Source organism: Orycteropus afer, unplaced genomic scaffold (genome assembly GCF_000298275.1).
Source record: "Orycteropus afer afer isolate SDZICR_OR568_19922 unplaced genomic scaffold, OryAfe1.0 scaffold00057, whole genome shotgun sequence".
Taxonomy (NCBI): domain Eukaryota; kingdom Metazoa; phylum Chordata; class Mammalia; order Tubulidentata; family Orycteropodidae; genus Orycteropus; species Orycteropus afer.
In genome coordinates, this window is record NW_006921644.1 from 8556011 (window position 1) to 8572524 (window position 16514).

General features: G+C 51.8%; 1 protein-coding gene across 1 annotated transcript in view; it reads right to left on the reverse strand.

The window, feature by feature from the left end:
* Positions 1-1315: 1315 nt before the first annotated feature.
* Positions 1316-16514, reverse strand: part of KCNG4 (potassium voltage-gated channel modifier subfamily G member 4) — a 16410-nt gene continuing 1211 nt past the window's right edge. Inside the window, exon 2 of the mRNA XM_007939205.2 lies at positions 1316-2083. Coding sequence (XP_007937396.2) covers positions 1316-2083 — 768 coding nt within the window. The remainder of the gene's footprint in view (positions 2084-16514) is intronic.

Sequence of the window (16514 nt, forward strand, 5' to 3'; positions counted from 1 at the left end):
ATCATCATCCTCAAGCACAGATCTGTTCACACCACTCATTCCCTTCGATATCTCAGTACCTCCCCTCCATCTCCCAAAAGGGCCAAATTCTCTAGCCAGCCCTTCAAGGCTCACCACATTCTCATCCCAGCCTACCTTTGCAGCCTCCTCTCCCAAAAGAGCCCCCCACCTCCAGCCCTCCTCGTTCTCTGTGCACCCTCCGTACACACTCAGGACCCTTGGCTTCTTTGCTTTTGTCTCTCTGGTGTTAGGATGCACTGCTTCTATCTCCAGTGACGGGGTCCTGTGTCTGCCTCCTCTACCAGATGCAAAGGGAAGAATCTGGTAGTAAGTGAGTGAGTGAATGAACTAATTAAAAAGAGTCAGAGGTGGTGATCCCAGGTCATCAAGGAGCCTTGTTCAGGGAGCTGCACGGGGCTCGCCTGAAGCCTGCCCTTGCTTCTGCACCGAAGCTGCACTGGGTCTGTGGGGCTGCATCCAGAGGGCTTAGCTGAGGACTTAAAGCAAAGTCCCTAGCAGTGGTGGAGGAGCCAGCAGCAGGAGTTCTCCAAAGAGACAGTTTGGTGCTCTGTCCAGGCCAAGCACTGGCTACCTGGAGAATGTCCCACCAAGAGTCCAGTTGCTTGAGGGATCGGCTATGCTGGAAAGGGGAGTCTTGGAGTGTCAGGAGGAGTCAGGCTTGCAGCCATGGGCACCCAGTGTGGGATGTAATGCAGAGAGGCCAATGCTGCCTGCTTGGCTAAAAGCTTCCTGAGCTGGGGGAGGGTGACTGTGTTAGGAAAATGCCTTTGGTGGTGGTAAGCAGAAGGAGAACATATTGATTCCTGTTGGACCTCATGAAGAGACTGAGACCCCACGAATTCTGAGTGGGGCGATCTGATCAGAAGGGTTTGCAGTGACTGGACCTTCTGATTTGGGGTGGCAATGTGGCCCAGGAAGGAGGGACTTGGAGGAAGAATGGGATCCTGTAGGGGTCAATGAGGACCAGTTCCATGAGTGTTGGGAGCTCAGTTTGGGATGTCACAGACTCAGCTGGGAAGGAAATGAGAGTGAGCAGGGGTCAATCTAACCATTGATGCTGGATCTGCTATATAAAAGGAGAGAAAGAGAAAGGCAGGGGAGATGGGTAAAGTTAGCCCGGGTTACCGTGATTGTCAGTACTCATAAAGCCCGTACATCTTTGGCCTTGAGCTCTAGAAACAACTAGATGATCTATAGCTTGATACTGTTGAGCTGGTTTCATCCAAGAGCCATGGGATGAAGTTAGAGGGGCCAAGTCCCCACCCCCATCTCCATGAAGGGGTTTATGTACAAGTTAAATGTACTTGATGGGTGAGGCGGGCCCTTCTAGGATCATGTCATCAACATCATTCAGGAGCTCACGTTCACTGGCGGCGTGGGCGTTCTGGAGGCGATGGAGGCGGGCTTGCACCTGCTCCTGCTCCTTCTTGAGCTCCAGGTAGGAGTGGGAGAAGGTGTGGAAGATGGAGGTGGCTGGGAAAGCCATGATGAGGATCCCACTGAGGATGCTGCTGAGAGCCACCATCTGGCCTGGCACACTGCAGGGGACCATGTCTCCATAGCCCACCGTCGTCATGGAGATGATGGCCCACCAGTAGGAGGCCGGGATGCTGGTAAACTCCAGGACACGGCCGGACTCGTTCTCAGCCACGTAGACCAGAGGGGAGAAGAGCGTGACAGCCACACAGAGGAAGAGGAGCAGCAGGCCGAACTCGCGGGTGCAGCGGCGCACGGTGAGCCCCAGCGTCTGCAGCCCCAGCGAGTGGCGGGCCAGGCGCATCACGTACAGGATACGCAGTGCCCGCAGGATGCGCAGCACCAGCCCCACCTTCTCCAGGTAGGAGCTCCCGCTGGGCCTCTCGCCGTCCTGGGGCTCGTCGGACACTGCGAGCGACACATAGTACGGGGAAATGGCCAGGATGTCAATGATGTTCAGTGGCCCTTGGAAGAACTGGCACTTGTTCTGGGCCTGGACAAACCGCAGGCAGAACTCCAGGGAGAACCAGGCCACGCAGATGGTCTCCACGATGAAGATATAGTAGCACTTTTGAGAACATTCACCCTGGAGGGGGGAAGCAGCAGGGTAGACAGTGGACCTGCAGCAGCACTAGCAATGGGGGAAATAACTCTAAGCCAAAAAGCCAGCCATGCCTATTGATGGAGCTCTGTGGGGTACACTCTTAGCTGTTCACCAAACCCGCTTTTACGTAGTTCCCATGCTGTGGCTGGGAGCTCTGGTAGCGTAGTGCCTAAGGCACCCGACTGCTAACCAGAAGGCTGGTGGTTCAAACCCACCAGCCACTCCTCGGAAGGAAGGTTGGGCAATCTACTTCTGTAGTGATACTGCCTTAGAAACCCAAGGAGGGGTCGCTAAGAGTCGAGTCTGACTCGAGGGCACATGATAACAACAACAACATGCTGTGGCTGGGCACATGGCTCACCAGCTAGAGACCATTCTTTCCAGCCTCCCTTGCAGCTAGGTGGCACCAGTGACTAGACTAAGTCCTCCCCTAGGGGATATGGACATAAGTGATACTTGACCCTTCCTGATCCTGGACTTAAGATACAGGTGTGACTGTCAACCACTCAGAGGGAGATCTATGTTGGAGATCCTGGATAGAGTGAGAGAACAATGTGGAACAAAACTCACAATTATTAAAAAAAAAAAAAAAGACCAGGTTTACTGGTCTGATAGAGCCTGGTGAAACCCCTGAAGACTATAGCCCCTATCAGCCCTTCAGGTCTGAAATTGAACCTGCTCCTGTGGCTTCCAGCCAAACAAAAGACAGGCATATGAGCTGAACATTTACATTAGATGGATACACTCCTTGGAGAGATTAATCATGGGAGAATAGAAGGGCTGTGTATGCACAGGGAGACAGCTCGGGGAGCAGGAGTACATGGAGGGAAGGACACAGGGAAGAGGGGTGGAAGTGGGAGGAGAGCTGTTGCATTGTGGGAGATTGCAGTCAATGTCATGAGATAAAGTATATGTGAACTAATGTATAGAAGATGAATTTGCTCTGTAAACTTTCACCTAAATCGCAATAAAAAAGAAACAAAAAGATATGGGAGTTTCTTCCCACTCTTTCTTCTGCCTGTGAGCTGAGACCTCCTACTTGAGCCTGCATCCCAGCGTAGACCAGGCAGGTCAGGCCACTACCTCTGGGGGAAGATGGAGCACCAGAGTGGAGAAAATTGGGGTCTCAGAGTGAGAGCTGCTCACTCGCCTAGATCCCCATGTGTCTATGACACCAGAACTTCTCTTTTGTTGAAAGCCATTTTATCTTGGGGACTCTTTGTTACAGCAGCTAACCTTACCTTAACATAAGCACCTCTTATTATACAAGACCACCACCTGTCTGTCAATTTGTCATACTGTGGTGGCTTGCATGTTGCTGAGATGCTGAAAGCAGGGTTCCCTTGGTGGCCCAGTGTCAGAGCATCTAGACTAAGAATAGGGATAAAGGTCTGAGTCAACTCCTGGAAATCAGCAAATGAAAACCCGTGGATCACAACAGAATACCGTCTGATGCAGTGCTGGGAGATGCAGATGTTACGACCATGATTGTGGTGCAGGACCAGGCTGCTACCCCAAAGCCCACCGCCATCGAGTCGATTCTGACTCATAGCGACTCCCACTGGGTTTCCAAGGCTGTCAATCTTTACGGAAGTAGATTGCCTCATCTTCCTCCAATGGAACAGCTGGTGGGTTGAGCTGCTGACCTTCTGGGTAGCAGCCAAATGTCTTACACACCATGCCACCAGAGCTCCTTGCTAACCCAAAGGTCAGCAATTAACCCGTGAGCCACTCCACAGGAGAGAAATGTGACAATCTGCTCCCCTAAAGATTGACAGCCTTGGAAACCCTGCGGGGCAGTTCTACTCTGTCCTCTAGGGGTGCTGTGAGCTGAAATTGACTTGATAGTAACGGGGTAGAGTCCCGACTCTCACTCAGTTTTGTAACTTATTTTGTTTTGTGACTTCTATGTCTACTGTTCCTCACTCATTCACCCAACAAATATTTACTGAGGCCCCCTTTGTGCCAGCCACTGTGGTTGGCTGTGGGGTACAGTAGTTAGAGAAGCAGACATAGTTCTGGGGGGGCTTGATTAAACTGTTGATGTATTGGGTTTCTTCACTCGGTTCCAGTGAGGTGGGAGCTGTGCCCTCTTCTTCCTTGTATTCACACCTCCCTGGCCCCTAAAATAGTTTCAATAGCCCCTGTGCTACAAAAAGTATGTTCTCTGGACTAACAATATTAACATCCACTGGGGAAAACACAGAACTAAACCCATTGCTGTGGAGTTGATTCTGACTCATACATAGTGCCCCTAGAGGACAGAGTAGATTCCAAAGCTGTCTTCTGTACAGACGCAGACTGCCGCATCTTTCTCTCACAGAGCAGCCAGTGGGCTTGAATCTCTGACCTTGTAGTTAGCAGCCAAGTGCCTAACCACTGCGTCACAGGCTCCTTCATCCCCTGGGAGCTTGTTAGGGACGTGGACTCTCTGGTCAGCCCCACTCCATCCCTACCCAATCTGAATCTGCATTTCTAACGAGACCCCCAGGCTATTCATGATTTACAGGCACTGTACCATTTGAGAGGCTGGTCTGGGGTGAGGGGCAATGGTTCTCAGCCTTGGCTGCACATAGGAGAATTGCAGGGGGAACTTTGAAGAAACCCTGATGGCTAGGCTGTGCCCCCGGAGACTCTAACTGATTTGCATTAGGGCCTGAGCAGTTGAGTTTTCCAGGTGCTCCACAGATGACTGCAGCATGGAGCCAGGGCTGAGAACCAGGCAGTGAATGTCATGTACACATGTGTATTACATACACGTTTGATGGGGGAATGAACAAATGGCTGAGTGAAAAGCAGGATGTTGACAGCTGCAGTTTTCTTTCGATTAAAATGCTCTGAAGTGGAAAAAGAAATCATTTCCAGTGTCTGGGCCTGCATGAATACTAAATCGAGACGTGCTTTATGTCTGGCTGCAGGAGAACGAGAAAGCAAGCCAGTCCATTGCAGTCTTTTCTCACTTGCCTGGGTTGGGCAGCTTTCGTCCTTTCTATCTGGTTGACCAAAGGAGTGGGAAGCCCAGATCCTGAGGCCTGGGTCCAGAGTCGTGTTCTTTGACTGACATAGGCAAATCCTTTGGCCTCTCTGGACTCTGGGATCTCTACTCCCCGAAGGGGAATCTGTGGGTCATGTAAGTGGTTAATGAGCTCAGCTGCCACTGAAAGGTTGGAGGTTCCAGTCCACCCAGAGGAGCGTTGGAATAAAGGCCTGGCAATCTGTTCTGATAACTCAGCCACTGAAGACTTTATGACCCCCAAGACTATGGCCCTTAGACACCCTTTAAGCCAGGAGCTGAACTCACCCCCACGGCTCAATTTTCAGCCAAATGATAGGCCTGTAACATCAACAGTAACCCAAAGAGGTATGCACTCCTTAGTACAACCAATCGTGGGAGGTGAAACAGCAGCATTTGCCCAGGGATAAAGCTGAGAAGGCGGGAAGGGGTAGGAAAGAATAAGGGAAACTGGAAATCCAGGGAGGGAGCCGGGGGAGCGCTGCTGCATTTGGGGATTGTAATCGTCGCAAGACAAAGTATGATTTGTTGAATGGAAAGCCAGTTTGCTCCGTAACTTTCACTCAGATCACAATAATAAAAAACTCTGTTGAGGACAGTTCTCCTCTGACACACAGGGCTGCCATGAGTCTGCTTCCCCCTCAAGGGCTGTTGCTGTGAATGGCGATACTGTATGTAGTTAGCAGCCTGTTACGAGGATGGTGAGGCTAAGGGGCACAGGATACATTGTAAAGCTTTCTGTGAGATGATGCACTAGTCACAGGCAGTAGCCTGCCTGGTCATCGTGAGGGCGGCAATGTCGTCCTGCTCCTCTGGATGTCACAGGAACAACCTGCATTAGCATCCTGACCCCTAGCCCCTTCCCCACCATGGCCATCACAAACTCTCTCTGCATCGGTGTCCAGTGGAGAGGTTGCAACAGAACTGTTCCTCCACACCTCAGAGTCCCCTGGGTCAGATTCCCCTAGGGTGCTTATCACAAATGCAGATTCTTGGATCACAGAATCGGAGCCCTGGGGAGCTGGGGAAGCTGCATGTGGTCAAAAGGCGCCTGGAAGATTTTCAGACTCTGGTCTAGATTTTCCCTACAAGGCCCCTTTCTCCTGACATTCCGGCTGTTTTTCTGTGGCTTAAGGGACTCTTTCAGCCTAGGAATACCTTTGCCAAACCAGTGACCCCACAGCTCTGGAAGGTGACCCCAGGACTGAGAAGGCTCCCTCCTCCAGTGCTGATATGACGTCTTAAAAGCCTGCACCACACATCCTCCCTCCTGAGGCCCGGCTCTCCGGTCACCTCCCTGCCCTGCAGCAAGTGTCTGCCAGTCACTCCATCTGCACTGCTGCTCTGCTATGCATGTTTAAAGCAGCCTCTCCGCTGGGCACAGCGGTGGCTGCGGACTGGCCCGCATCACACAGTGGGGGACTTGGGGCCAGAACTGAGGAGAGAGTTCCCAGCCTAGCCTGGGGTGAAGAGACAAAAAGGAAAGAGTTCTTCTTTCTTGAAGGAAATTTCTGACTGTATTGTGTAGGCAGAGAGAACAACTATTCCTGGTTTGCCCAGAACTTTCTGGGTTTGAGCACCAGAGGTGTCACTTCTTGGAAAGAGTGCACTCCTTTCTGGGCAGACCAGGGAGGTTGTCACCTTATCTGCAGTCCTTGTCAGCAGCTCCAGTGAGGTGTGTTCTCATTCCTTCATGCAAAGACCTGTTGTCAACTCTGAGGAGGTGGGAGTGTGAAAGATCTGGGTGAGTGCTGCAACAGGGACCAATCTCGCAGGCAGTGTGGAGCTGAAGCCAGACGCAGAAGCCAGCTGCTGTGTGTGTCCATTTAGGTGAAGGTCAGGCACTCATGTCAGGTCACAAAACCAGGTCATCAGTGTAGTGGGTGGGGAGGAGCTGGCTGAAGGCCCGTCTGGGGTGATGGAGAGAGTCTGTGTTAAATAGGGGTGTGGCTTACATGGTATATTCATTAGTTAAATTATACAGCTAAGATGTGCAAATTTCAATATATGAAAATTTTATCTGTAAAACTGTAAAATAAAAATAAGGTTAATGATAATAATAAGCACTTGGGGAGGGAGTGGACAGAGACAGGGAACAAGGATGGCACATTGGGGACCACTGTTAGAGCCGGATCATGGCTACTTCGGCATTAGTATATTGCATTATATTAATATTCTGTTTACTGTGTATAAGTTCTGAGATTTCCATAATGAAAAGTTAAACCATACAAATGATAAAAATGAGGGTCAGAAATCAAAGCCACCAGAGACCCTACTTTACACCCACTAAACCAGGAATGCAATGGCCATTGAGTCTGTTTTGACTCATGGTGCCCCTAGAGGACAGAGTAAAACTACCCCATCAAGTTTCCCAGGCTGTCAGTCTTTACGGAAGCAGACTGCCTCATCTTTCTCTCATAGAATGGCTGGTGGGTTCTAACCACCAGCCTTTTGGTCAGCAGCCTTAACCACTGTACCACCAGAGCTCCATTTACACCTCCTAGGATGGCTATAATCACAAGGACAGACCACACGTGTTGGCAAGGATATGGAGAAACTGGATCCCTCAGACACTGCTGGTGGGAATGTTAAATCCTGCAGCCACTTTGGAAAAGGCTGGCAGTTCCTCCCACTATTCAACATAGAGTTACCGTGTGACCTAGCAATCCCGCTCCAGGTGTATACTCGAGCAGTGGGAACCGAAGTCCATGCAGGAACCTGCACAGCAGTGTTCACACCAGCACTGTGCTCAGGAGCCCACAAGTGGGAACCACCCAAACATCCATCAGCAGATGAACGGAGAGACAATGTCGTGTACCCGTTAACAGGGACAGTGACTCAGCCATAAAGAGAATGAAGTCCTAACCCACACCACAACATGCATGAACCTCGAAAACATCATCTGAGTAAAAGCAGCCACTCACAGCTTGTATCATTCCACGTAGAGGAAACGTCAGAAGATCGAACCACAGATTTCCAGCCAAACAAAAGACAAGATAGGCATATGAGTTGAACATTTACCTCGAGCAGATACACTCCTTGGAGAGAACAATCATGGGAGGAAGAAGGGCTGTTTATGCACAGGGAGACAGCTCAGGGGGCAGGAGTGCATGGCAGGATGGACACAGGGAAGAGGTAACTATTAGGAGGAAGTGGGAGGGGAGCTGTTGCATTGGGGTAAACTGTGGTCAATGTCATGAGACAAAGTATACGTGAACCGCTGTATGGAAAGTGAATTTGCTCTGTAAACCTTCACCCAAATCACAATTTAAAAAAAAAAAAAAAAAGATCAAACCCCAGAGACAGAAGGCAGACAGGGGGCGGGGCAGGGGGCGGGCAGAGGGAATGGAGACTGACTGCTAATGGGGACAGGGTTCCTTTGGGGTGATGAAATGTTCCCAAATTAGGTAGTGGCCAGGGCTGCACAACGGTGTGACTGTACTGAAAACCACTGAAGTGCACACTGAAGATGAATGTTATGGTATGTGAATTGTATCTCAATTAAAAATACCCGGCCCAGATCTAAGCTTGCTGAGCCAGTGCCAGGCAAGACAGTGGTGTGGGTCCCGGGCCTTCCCAGACTCCTTCCCCAATGTCCCCACCCCAGCCTCTCTCAAGGGCACCTGGCAGAACCACTGCCCTTGGTGGGTGTCTGGCCTGCTGCCCAGCAGTTCTGCAAGTTCCATCTGGGAGGGGCTGGCCTTGACCTGGGAGCTTTCCTCGCCTCTACTCCTGCCAGCTGCCCCTCTGGAAAACAGCTGGACTGGACACTTGTCACTTCCCCTGCGGTGGTCCCTAGGCCAGTACTGGTCCCAGGGGTCCCTGCTGTGGCTCTGGCTCCACCATCCTCCCCTGCCTGAGTCTCACCATCCGTGCCTCAGGCTCCTGCTGTTTCCCTGAGACTCCCCTGAGGCCTGGCTCAGCCACAGACTGCTGACTCATCCCCCTGGCTTCTCCCACGTCCTCTGCTGCCTCTCCTGCTTCGTGACCCCTTTGGAGTCCTCCCTGCACTCCTCATTCCCACCCTTTGCCCTTCCTCCCACGTCTCCCCTCTTCCCTCTCCTACCAGCTGCCCCATCCCTGTCTCTGGGACCCAAGCAGACTCATGATCAGCTCCCTGTGAGACCTGGGAACGGCGGCCACTCTGAAGGTGTTTCCCTCCTGTAGCGTGGGCAGGGTAGTTCTTGCCACGCAGGGTACCTGTGGAACTCAATGAGGGGCCCTACCTCAACGTCTAATCTAAACTGCTCTTCCTCTTCTGCGGCGTCCCTCTGACCCCCAGCCCCAAGGGCTGACCAGTCGCTAAACTTCTCACCACCCCTATCTGGGTGGTTTGGTGCCTGAGCTCTTGGCTCCTACAGGTTTGAGTCAATTCTTGTTGGAAAAGCACAACCACCCCAGTTGCTGGTGAGTCGCTTCTGACTAACGGTGGTCCCACGTGTGCAGAGTAGGGCCGCTCCCCGGGGTTTCAAGGCCATGGCCTTTCGGAAGCGGCCCACCAGGCCTGTCTCCCAGGTTCCTCTGGGTGGGTTTGCACCACCGACCTTTCAGTTAGTTGAGCTCTTATCCATGCACATGACCTGGGACTCCTTGTGAGGAAGCAGCTGGCTTCTGGGAGCATTCCTAAGTGCTTCGCTGGTGGTCGTGATGTAACCTCTTGGGGCCTCAGTTTTCTCATCTCTGTAAAGGGGCTATGGGGAGGCTTAAATTAGGAAACAGCAGGAAATAAGTAGCAATGGGCCAGGAGCATAGTAGGTCTCTAATATGTATCTACTAACTCCCCAGCTCGTGGTTCTCCCCAAACAGAGCTGGCCATCCCTGGGGACACCCACTCTGGTGGTCCTTAAAGGACAAACCTCAAAGTCGTCCAGCTCCTGGCAGGGGCCAATGAAGTGAGTACAGGGCCCCCTCCCTAATGCTTTGTGAGTGAGTCTCCTTGTTGTTACAGTCAAATGGCTCTGGCTCAAGGTGACCTTATGTATAACAGAACGAATTCTTGCCTAGTCCTGTGTCAATTTAAGATAGCAGCATTTGAGCAGGGCCTTGAAGGGGGCTGGGAAATGGAGCCGTGGTGACAGGGGAGTGTGGGCAGGCAGAGCAAAGATTGTGAGCTTCTCTAGAGTCAAGAGAGGTGGGCTAGTCCCAGAAACAGGGCCAGGACCCAGGGAGCTCAGCTAGGGAAACCATCCAGAAGGAGGAGAGGAATGTGCTAGAGCAATTGTCAAGTGTCACCAAGCACGGAGAAGCAACGGGGGCAGGACAGTTCTTCATGGAGCGGATTCATGACCCCAGAAAGGTACCAAGGAGCAGGAGCAGTGGGGAGGAGTGGGGAGGAGGAGGCAGTGGGGAGGTGGAGGAGGAAGGGGCAGGGCACCAGGCTTCTATTAAAGGGCAATGTGGGGATTAAAGCCTAAAAGGTGGGTGCCCCTGGTTGAGAAGGACCGTACTCAGGCGGGAGGCCCCCGTGGTCCACCATTGGGTCTTTAAACCTCTCTCTGTCTCTCTCTGTGTTTCCTTCTCCACCCTGTACTGTAGCAAGATGTTCAAACTATGGGAAGTGAGGGGAGTCTGTGAAGTCACACCCCAAGCCCCACCCCCACCCACAGACACTCTGTCCTCTGAATGTTCCCAGAAGGCATTTCATACCCAAAATCATGGCTGCAGACTCCCCTTTTGCCAAGGCAGGAGTCAATCTCAGGTGGGAGAAGAAATAAGTAAAAGCTAATAAGGTCTAAGGAGCTCTGGTGGCACAGTGGTTAAAGCACTTGGCTGCCAACAAATAGGTCAGTTGTTCGAACCCACCAGCTGCTCTGAGGGAGAAACATGAAGCAGTCTGCTTCCATAAAGATGTACAGCCTTGGAAACGCTGTGGAACAGTTCTACTAGGACCTTTAGGGGCACTGTGGGCTTGGTTTTGGAATAAGGGCTAGTAAAGGGGTGGGGCCTGTGCTTGTGTCTGCCACCACTGAATCTTCAGCACAGAGTCGGGCCTCTGCCAGATTTTCTGAATGGATGAGTGGATGGAGAATGACGAAACACTGGGCCTGAACAAGGAAGATTTGGGATCCACCAGGGAGCTCTGGTAGCATAGTGCCTAATGCACTTGACTGCTAACCAGAAAGCTGATGCTTCAAACCCACCAGCCTCTCCTTGGAAGGAAGATGGGGCACTCTACTTCCGTAGTGATACTGCCTCGGAAACCCAAGGAGGGGTCGTTACAAGTTGGGTCTGACACAATGGCACGTAACAACAACAGCCGCTGACCCTGGTGCTGTCGTTGGGCCTTGGGTGGAGCCGGGGGGAGGCTGACTTGCAGAGTGGAGAGTGTGGAGCTGGGACCCAAAGGGTGGAGGAAAATGGCATGTGCTCACCCTGGGCCAGCATCTGAGAAACAAGATTGGTGCTCACCACCACCCTCCCAGAGGCTGGCCCATTGCGGGCGTGGTTGCCATTGAGTGAGTTGTGACTCATGACAGCCCCCTGTGTGTCAGAGAAGAACTGGGCTTCACAGAGTTTTCAGTGGATTTCCAGGCCTTTCCTCCAAGGTGCCTCTGGGTGCACGTGAACCCCCAGCCTCTCGGTTCGTGGCCAAGTGCGTTAACTGTCGCACCACCCAGGGACTCCAGGCATTATTGCTACTGTGCTTGTTTTACAGCTGAAGAAATAGAGGCCTGGGGAAGTGAGTACTTCCCAGGGCTGAGCCAGGTCAGGTTGGGGCAGGTCGCAAGAGAGAGGAAGAGAGAGGTCAAGAAAGAGGCATGAGGGTTCAAGTGCAGCTGCCACAGGTGCTCAGCCACTACGTAGGGAGGGAGAGACGCTGCTGGCTGCCGTGCTGCCCGGCCAGGGCCCTAGGTGTGTGGAGAGGGCACTGCGAGAGGCCTAGCAATGGGACCGCAACGCCAGGGGACTCAGCAGTGGGAAAAACAACCAGACCTGAAGGAGGCAGTGAAGAGACCAGGTCTCAAGTGGTTACCCCAGGGAAATTGAGACCGTCGTCTCAATTCTCAGACCCATCTTGCCCCTGGAGGTAGGGTCGTTGGGGGTGAGGCCTCTGGAAAGAGAGGAGGTCTCCTGAATTTGTGTCTTCAGCTAGAAAGATGGAGCCGGGATGCTCAGAATGTAAGTTCTGTGGAGGTGAGGAATTTGCTCTTTTCCTTCATGTCTTGTCTGCAGCGAGGAGCGAGGTGGCACAGGGGTTTGCGTCGGCTGCTACCCTCAAGTCTGGCTGTTAATTCCCCCAGCGGCTCTGAGAAGAAAGGCCTGGTGAACTGCTTTTGTAAAGATGACCGCCAAGGGAACCCCATGGGGCAGGTCTGCTGTGTAACGTGGGGGGCCCGTGAGTCAGAACTAACTCAGCAGGTGGGAGGGTCTTTAATCTCCAGCACCTGGAGGAACGCACACAGCAGGAGCTGGGCCAACGGCAGGACCCGTGTTTAGTAACCACATGCTGATGGCCAACAGCGGGCAGTTCTGTGTGCCAGCGTTATCTCCACACTTTACCCCTGTTCCTCTTTGAATCCTCACCATAAGTCTTTGTGGAGCATTCAGCAGTGTCCCCACTGTCCACATGAAGAAGCTGAGGCTCAGAGAGCTTAAGGTCACCAAGTTAGGGTGATTCCAGCCCCAAGCATCTGCACTTGTAACCCTTATCGTGGACAGTAAGTACCTTACAAAATCTGGCTTAGAAACACCGAGCACTGCCAAAGCAGGGTGAGCAGCACCTAAGGACAGCATGGAGTAGTTGGAAGGGGTCAGGTTTTAGAGCTGAGCAGAGATGGACTCGAACCCTGGCTCTGCCACTTGCTAACATGGATGTAAGAAAGGGATAAACTTCCCTGAGCCTCAGTTCTCCATTGTAGCCTGGGGTAGCACTGCTGTCCACTTCCCATTGCTGCTACAAGGATTAGATAAACCATCATCAAGCTAGCCTCAGGAGGCACCGTCATAGACACCCGAACCGCAAGGAAGCCCAGACCGCCACATTCTGTATTCAGAAGCACTCAGGAGCTTGGCTTGGTCCTCTGTCTACACGCCTCTTCCCGCCTCCATTTTAATTTGCAATCTTGGGCAGATACCTTTTATCCCAACTGCCAGGTTTACCCTGAGGGATGTTGCTGTGAGAAGTTAGAAAAGATAAAAGGACAGGTGTTTTCTCAGCAAGTGATGTGACCCTCTAAGCAGCCTGACATCTCTTCTGCTTTCATGGATGGTTCCTGGGGGTCAGACTTCTGGGGTTTCTGCCCCGAAACAAGCCAGCTGAGGTGCAGGCAGTGATTAATCTGTGTGGAGACGAGCAGCCCTTTGGGACCAGATGGACCCCACACACTTGGCCTGGCTGCCCCTAAGGCGCTGGGCAGCATCAGCGGCCATCTGGAGGGCAAATACCTAACCGAGGGCATGCCGCTGGGGAAGAGAACATTACCTTTCCATGCAAACGTCAGGATGCAGGCTTGAAGGCAGAAGGCCCTCCCGCAGTGCTGCCCTCCGTGCGGCCACCTGGGCCACCGGCTCTGAGTTACTACCTTAGCAGGAAGACAAACTCCAGGGGGCTGTGCGTAGCTGCCTGTCTGGGTCCCACACAAAAACGGTTTCATTAGGGAGGAAGCATAAAGATATTGAGCTGGAAATGGGCGTCCACCCCTTGCATTTCACCAGCAGAGATGGCTGTCTGATGCCTCAGCTCTCCCTTCGGCTGCCCAGTTCTGCAGGCATCTCTCCTGCCGCTAGCTGGATGTCCCCGGCCCCAGTCAAACCAGGCCCACCTCCGTCCCCTTCATAGCAGTCAAAGCATTAGGCTTTGCAAAGCCCTTCTTCCTCCTCACAGTCTGAATCCTGGCCCCTACATGGCTTCCTTCTCTGTGGAAACCCCTTAGAGGGACAGGCTTGGGGAGGTCCAGGGGCTCTTTGTCACCTGGGCCCAGGACGCTTTGAATAGGGTAAGGAGACTGCTTGGTTTGGTCCCAATGTTCTAACTTAAGAGCCCACATGGAAGGACCTCTGTGGACAGCAGGGTCCCGACTCCCATAAAGGATGGAAATGCCATGATTGGATCTATGGTTCTTTCCATGGAGAAAGAAGCTGTTTGCAAGGCTGGGCATTCTGGGTGGTTGGTTTTAGAACAAAACGTTTACAGGCTGGACAACACGTTTTACTTCACAAATATTTACTGGCAGTCCCCTGTGTGTGAGGGCCTGGGCTGGCTCTGCATCTGAGTTCTGTCGTCTAGAAAGTTCTCTGACTCTCCCATACTGCCTTTGGATAGATCTGCTTTGTTAACTGTTCATTGTGGTTTGGGTGAAAGTTTACAGAGCAAATTGGTTTTCTTTGAACAGTTCAGACACTGATTTGGTTTGTGACATGGATTGCAATCCTCACAATGTAACAGCACTCTTCCCACTTCTCCCTCCCTCCTCCCCTCCTCTCCCCTCCTGCCTTCTGAGCTTTATCCCTGGACAAGTGCTCCCTTTTGATCTCATGTGGTTGGTTGGTCTAAGGGGTGCATGTTTTATAGGCCTTCCATGGCTGAAAAGTTGAGCCATGGAAAGGAAACTGGTGTCTCCTGACAGGAGCTGTATGCAGCGAGTACGGTCTCACATATGGATTTTGCTCATTGGCTCTCTGTGTCCACTATAATGTAAGAGCCTTAAGTTAGGGCAATGAAGAGCCACAGAGGAGTATGGAGTGGGAGAGGAGTAACATTTAAAACTAGGAAACAACCCAGTCCTCAGTCTGAAGCTCTCCTTCAGTGTTCCTAACAGAGTGTTAAGTTCTTATCTCCCTTCTAAGATCATCTGGTGCCCTGGGGACTTTGGGGTCTCTCACTGCTCCCTGCAAAGAGAGTTTAGGACTGAGCAAGCAAAACTATTGGCTTGAGTTGCAGGGGCCACTTATAGGTCACCTTGTCCCTGAGTCGTTACCCCCCCCCCCCGGCATGAGACTGGCCAAGAGGCTAGTGGTGAAGTAATGACCAGGGACATTTGGCTCAGTCTCTGCTGTATCGGCACCTTTCCTATGTGACCCCACAGAAGCTTCAGTGTCATCATACAAAAATGGAGCTGGGACACCCACAAGAATGTTGGCCCAGGAAAGCAGGGATTTTGCCTGGCAGAGTGCTCAGCACTGAGTAGCTGCTCAGTGAACACCCACTGACATGTACCAACACAGTGGTGGCATCTACCTTTGAAGGAGGAAACAGAGGCTTAGAGGGCTGGGAGAGATGAGGCTGGGCCTGCAGGGTCCACTGGGTTCTCATGTTGCTTTGTCAATACCCAGGGTTCAGTGGCCAGAGACAGGGCCATGGTATGACTTCCGTGGTGCCTAGGCACTTTTGCCTCCATGGGCCCCTTCCTCCACAAAATAAAATAAATATTAAAAATTATTTTTTGTGATTGCCTTGGTATAGGGATAAATATAATCTGAGCTGGACTATAATCATTTTTTTCCATCTGATTAAAAAAAATGAAAACAGTTTTGTGTGCCACTAAAGTCTCAGAGGCGTCTTGGTGGTACAGTGGTTAAGTGCTGCTACTGAGGGGTTGGCAGTTCACACTTACCCAGTGGCTTCACAGAGACCTGGCGATCTGCTCCCATAAGAGACTACTGTTGAGAAAATCCTACGGGGCAGTGCTGCTCTGTCACATAAGGTCACTTGGAGTCAAAATCGACTCTGCTACCCAGCACCGACAACAAAAGTCTTAGGGCCCTAGGCACGTTTGCATCCATGGACCCCTTCCTCTAAAAAAATTACTAACAATTATCTTTTACGACTGCCGTGGTAGGAGATGAATATAATCCAAGCTGGGTTGTATTCATTTTTCCTTCTGATTTTAAAAGAAATTAAAGTATTTTCATGGGCCGTAGGCATCTTTGCTTCCCTGGACCCCTTGCTCCAAAAAAGTGATTAAAGTTCTTTTTCATGATTGCCTTGGTATAAAGATGAATTTATCCAAGCTGGGTTATAATAATTTCTTTCTACTGGTTCAAGAAAACAATGAAAACATTTTTTGTGGGCCTCTAAAAGTCTTGTAGCAGCCCTGGTGGCATAATGTGAATCGATCCCACCCAGTGTCTCCAGAAGAGAAAGACCTGGCAGTGGGCTCTGGTAAAAAATACAGCCTAGGAAACCCTGTGGGCACTCTGTCCCCTAGGGGCGCTGTGGGTCGGAATGGACTCCATGGCAGTGGGTGTGGTTTGGGCTTTGCTTCTGTGAAGATTGACAGCTTGGGAGACCCTGTGGTGCAGTTCCACTCTGTCCTCTAGGGGCGCTGTGGGTCAGAATAGACTCCACGGCAGTGGGTGTGGCTTGGGCTTTGCTTCTGTGAAGACTGACAGCCTTGGAGACCCTGTGGGCAGTTCCACTCTGTCCTCTAGGGGCGCTGTGGCTCAGAATAGACTCCACGG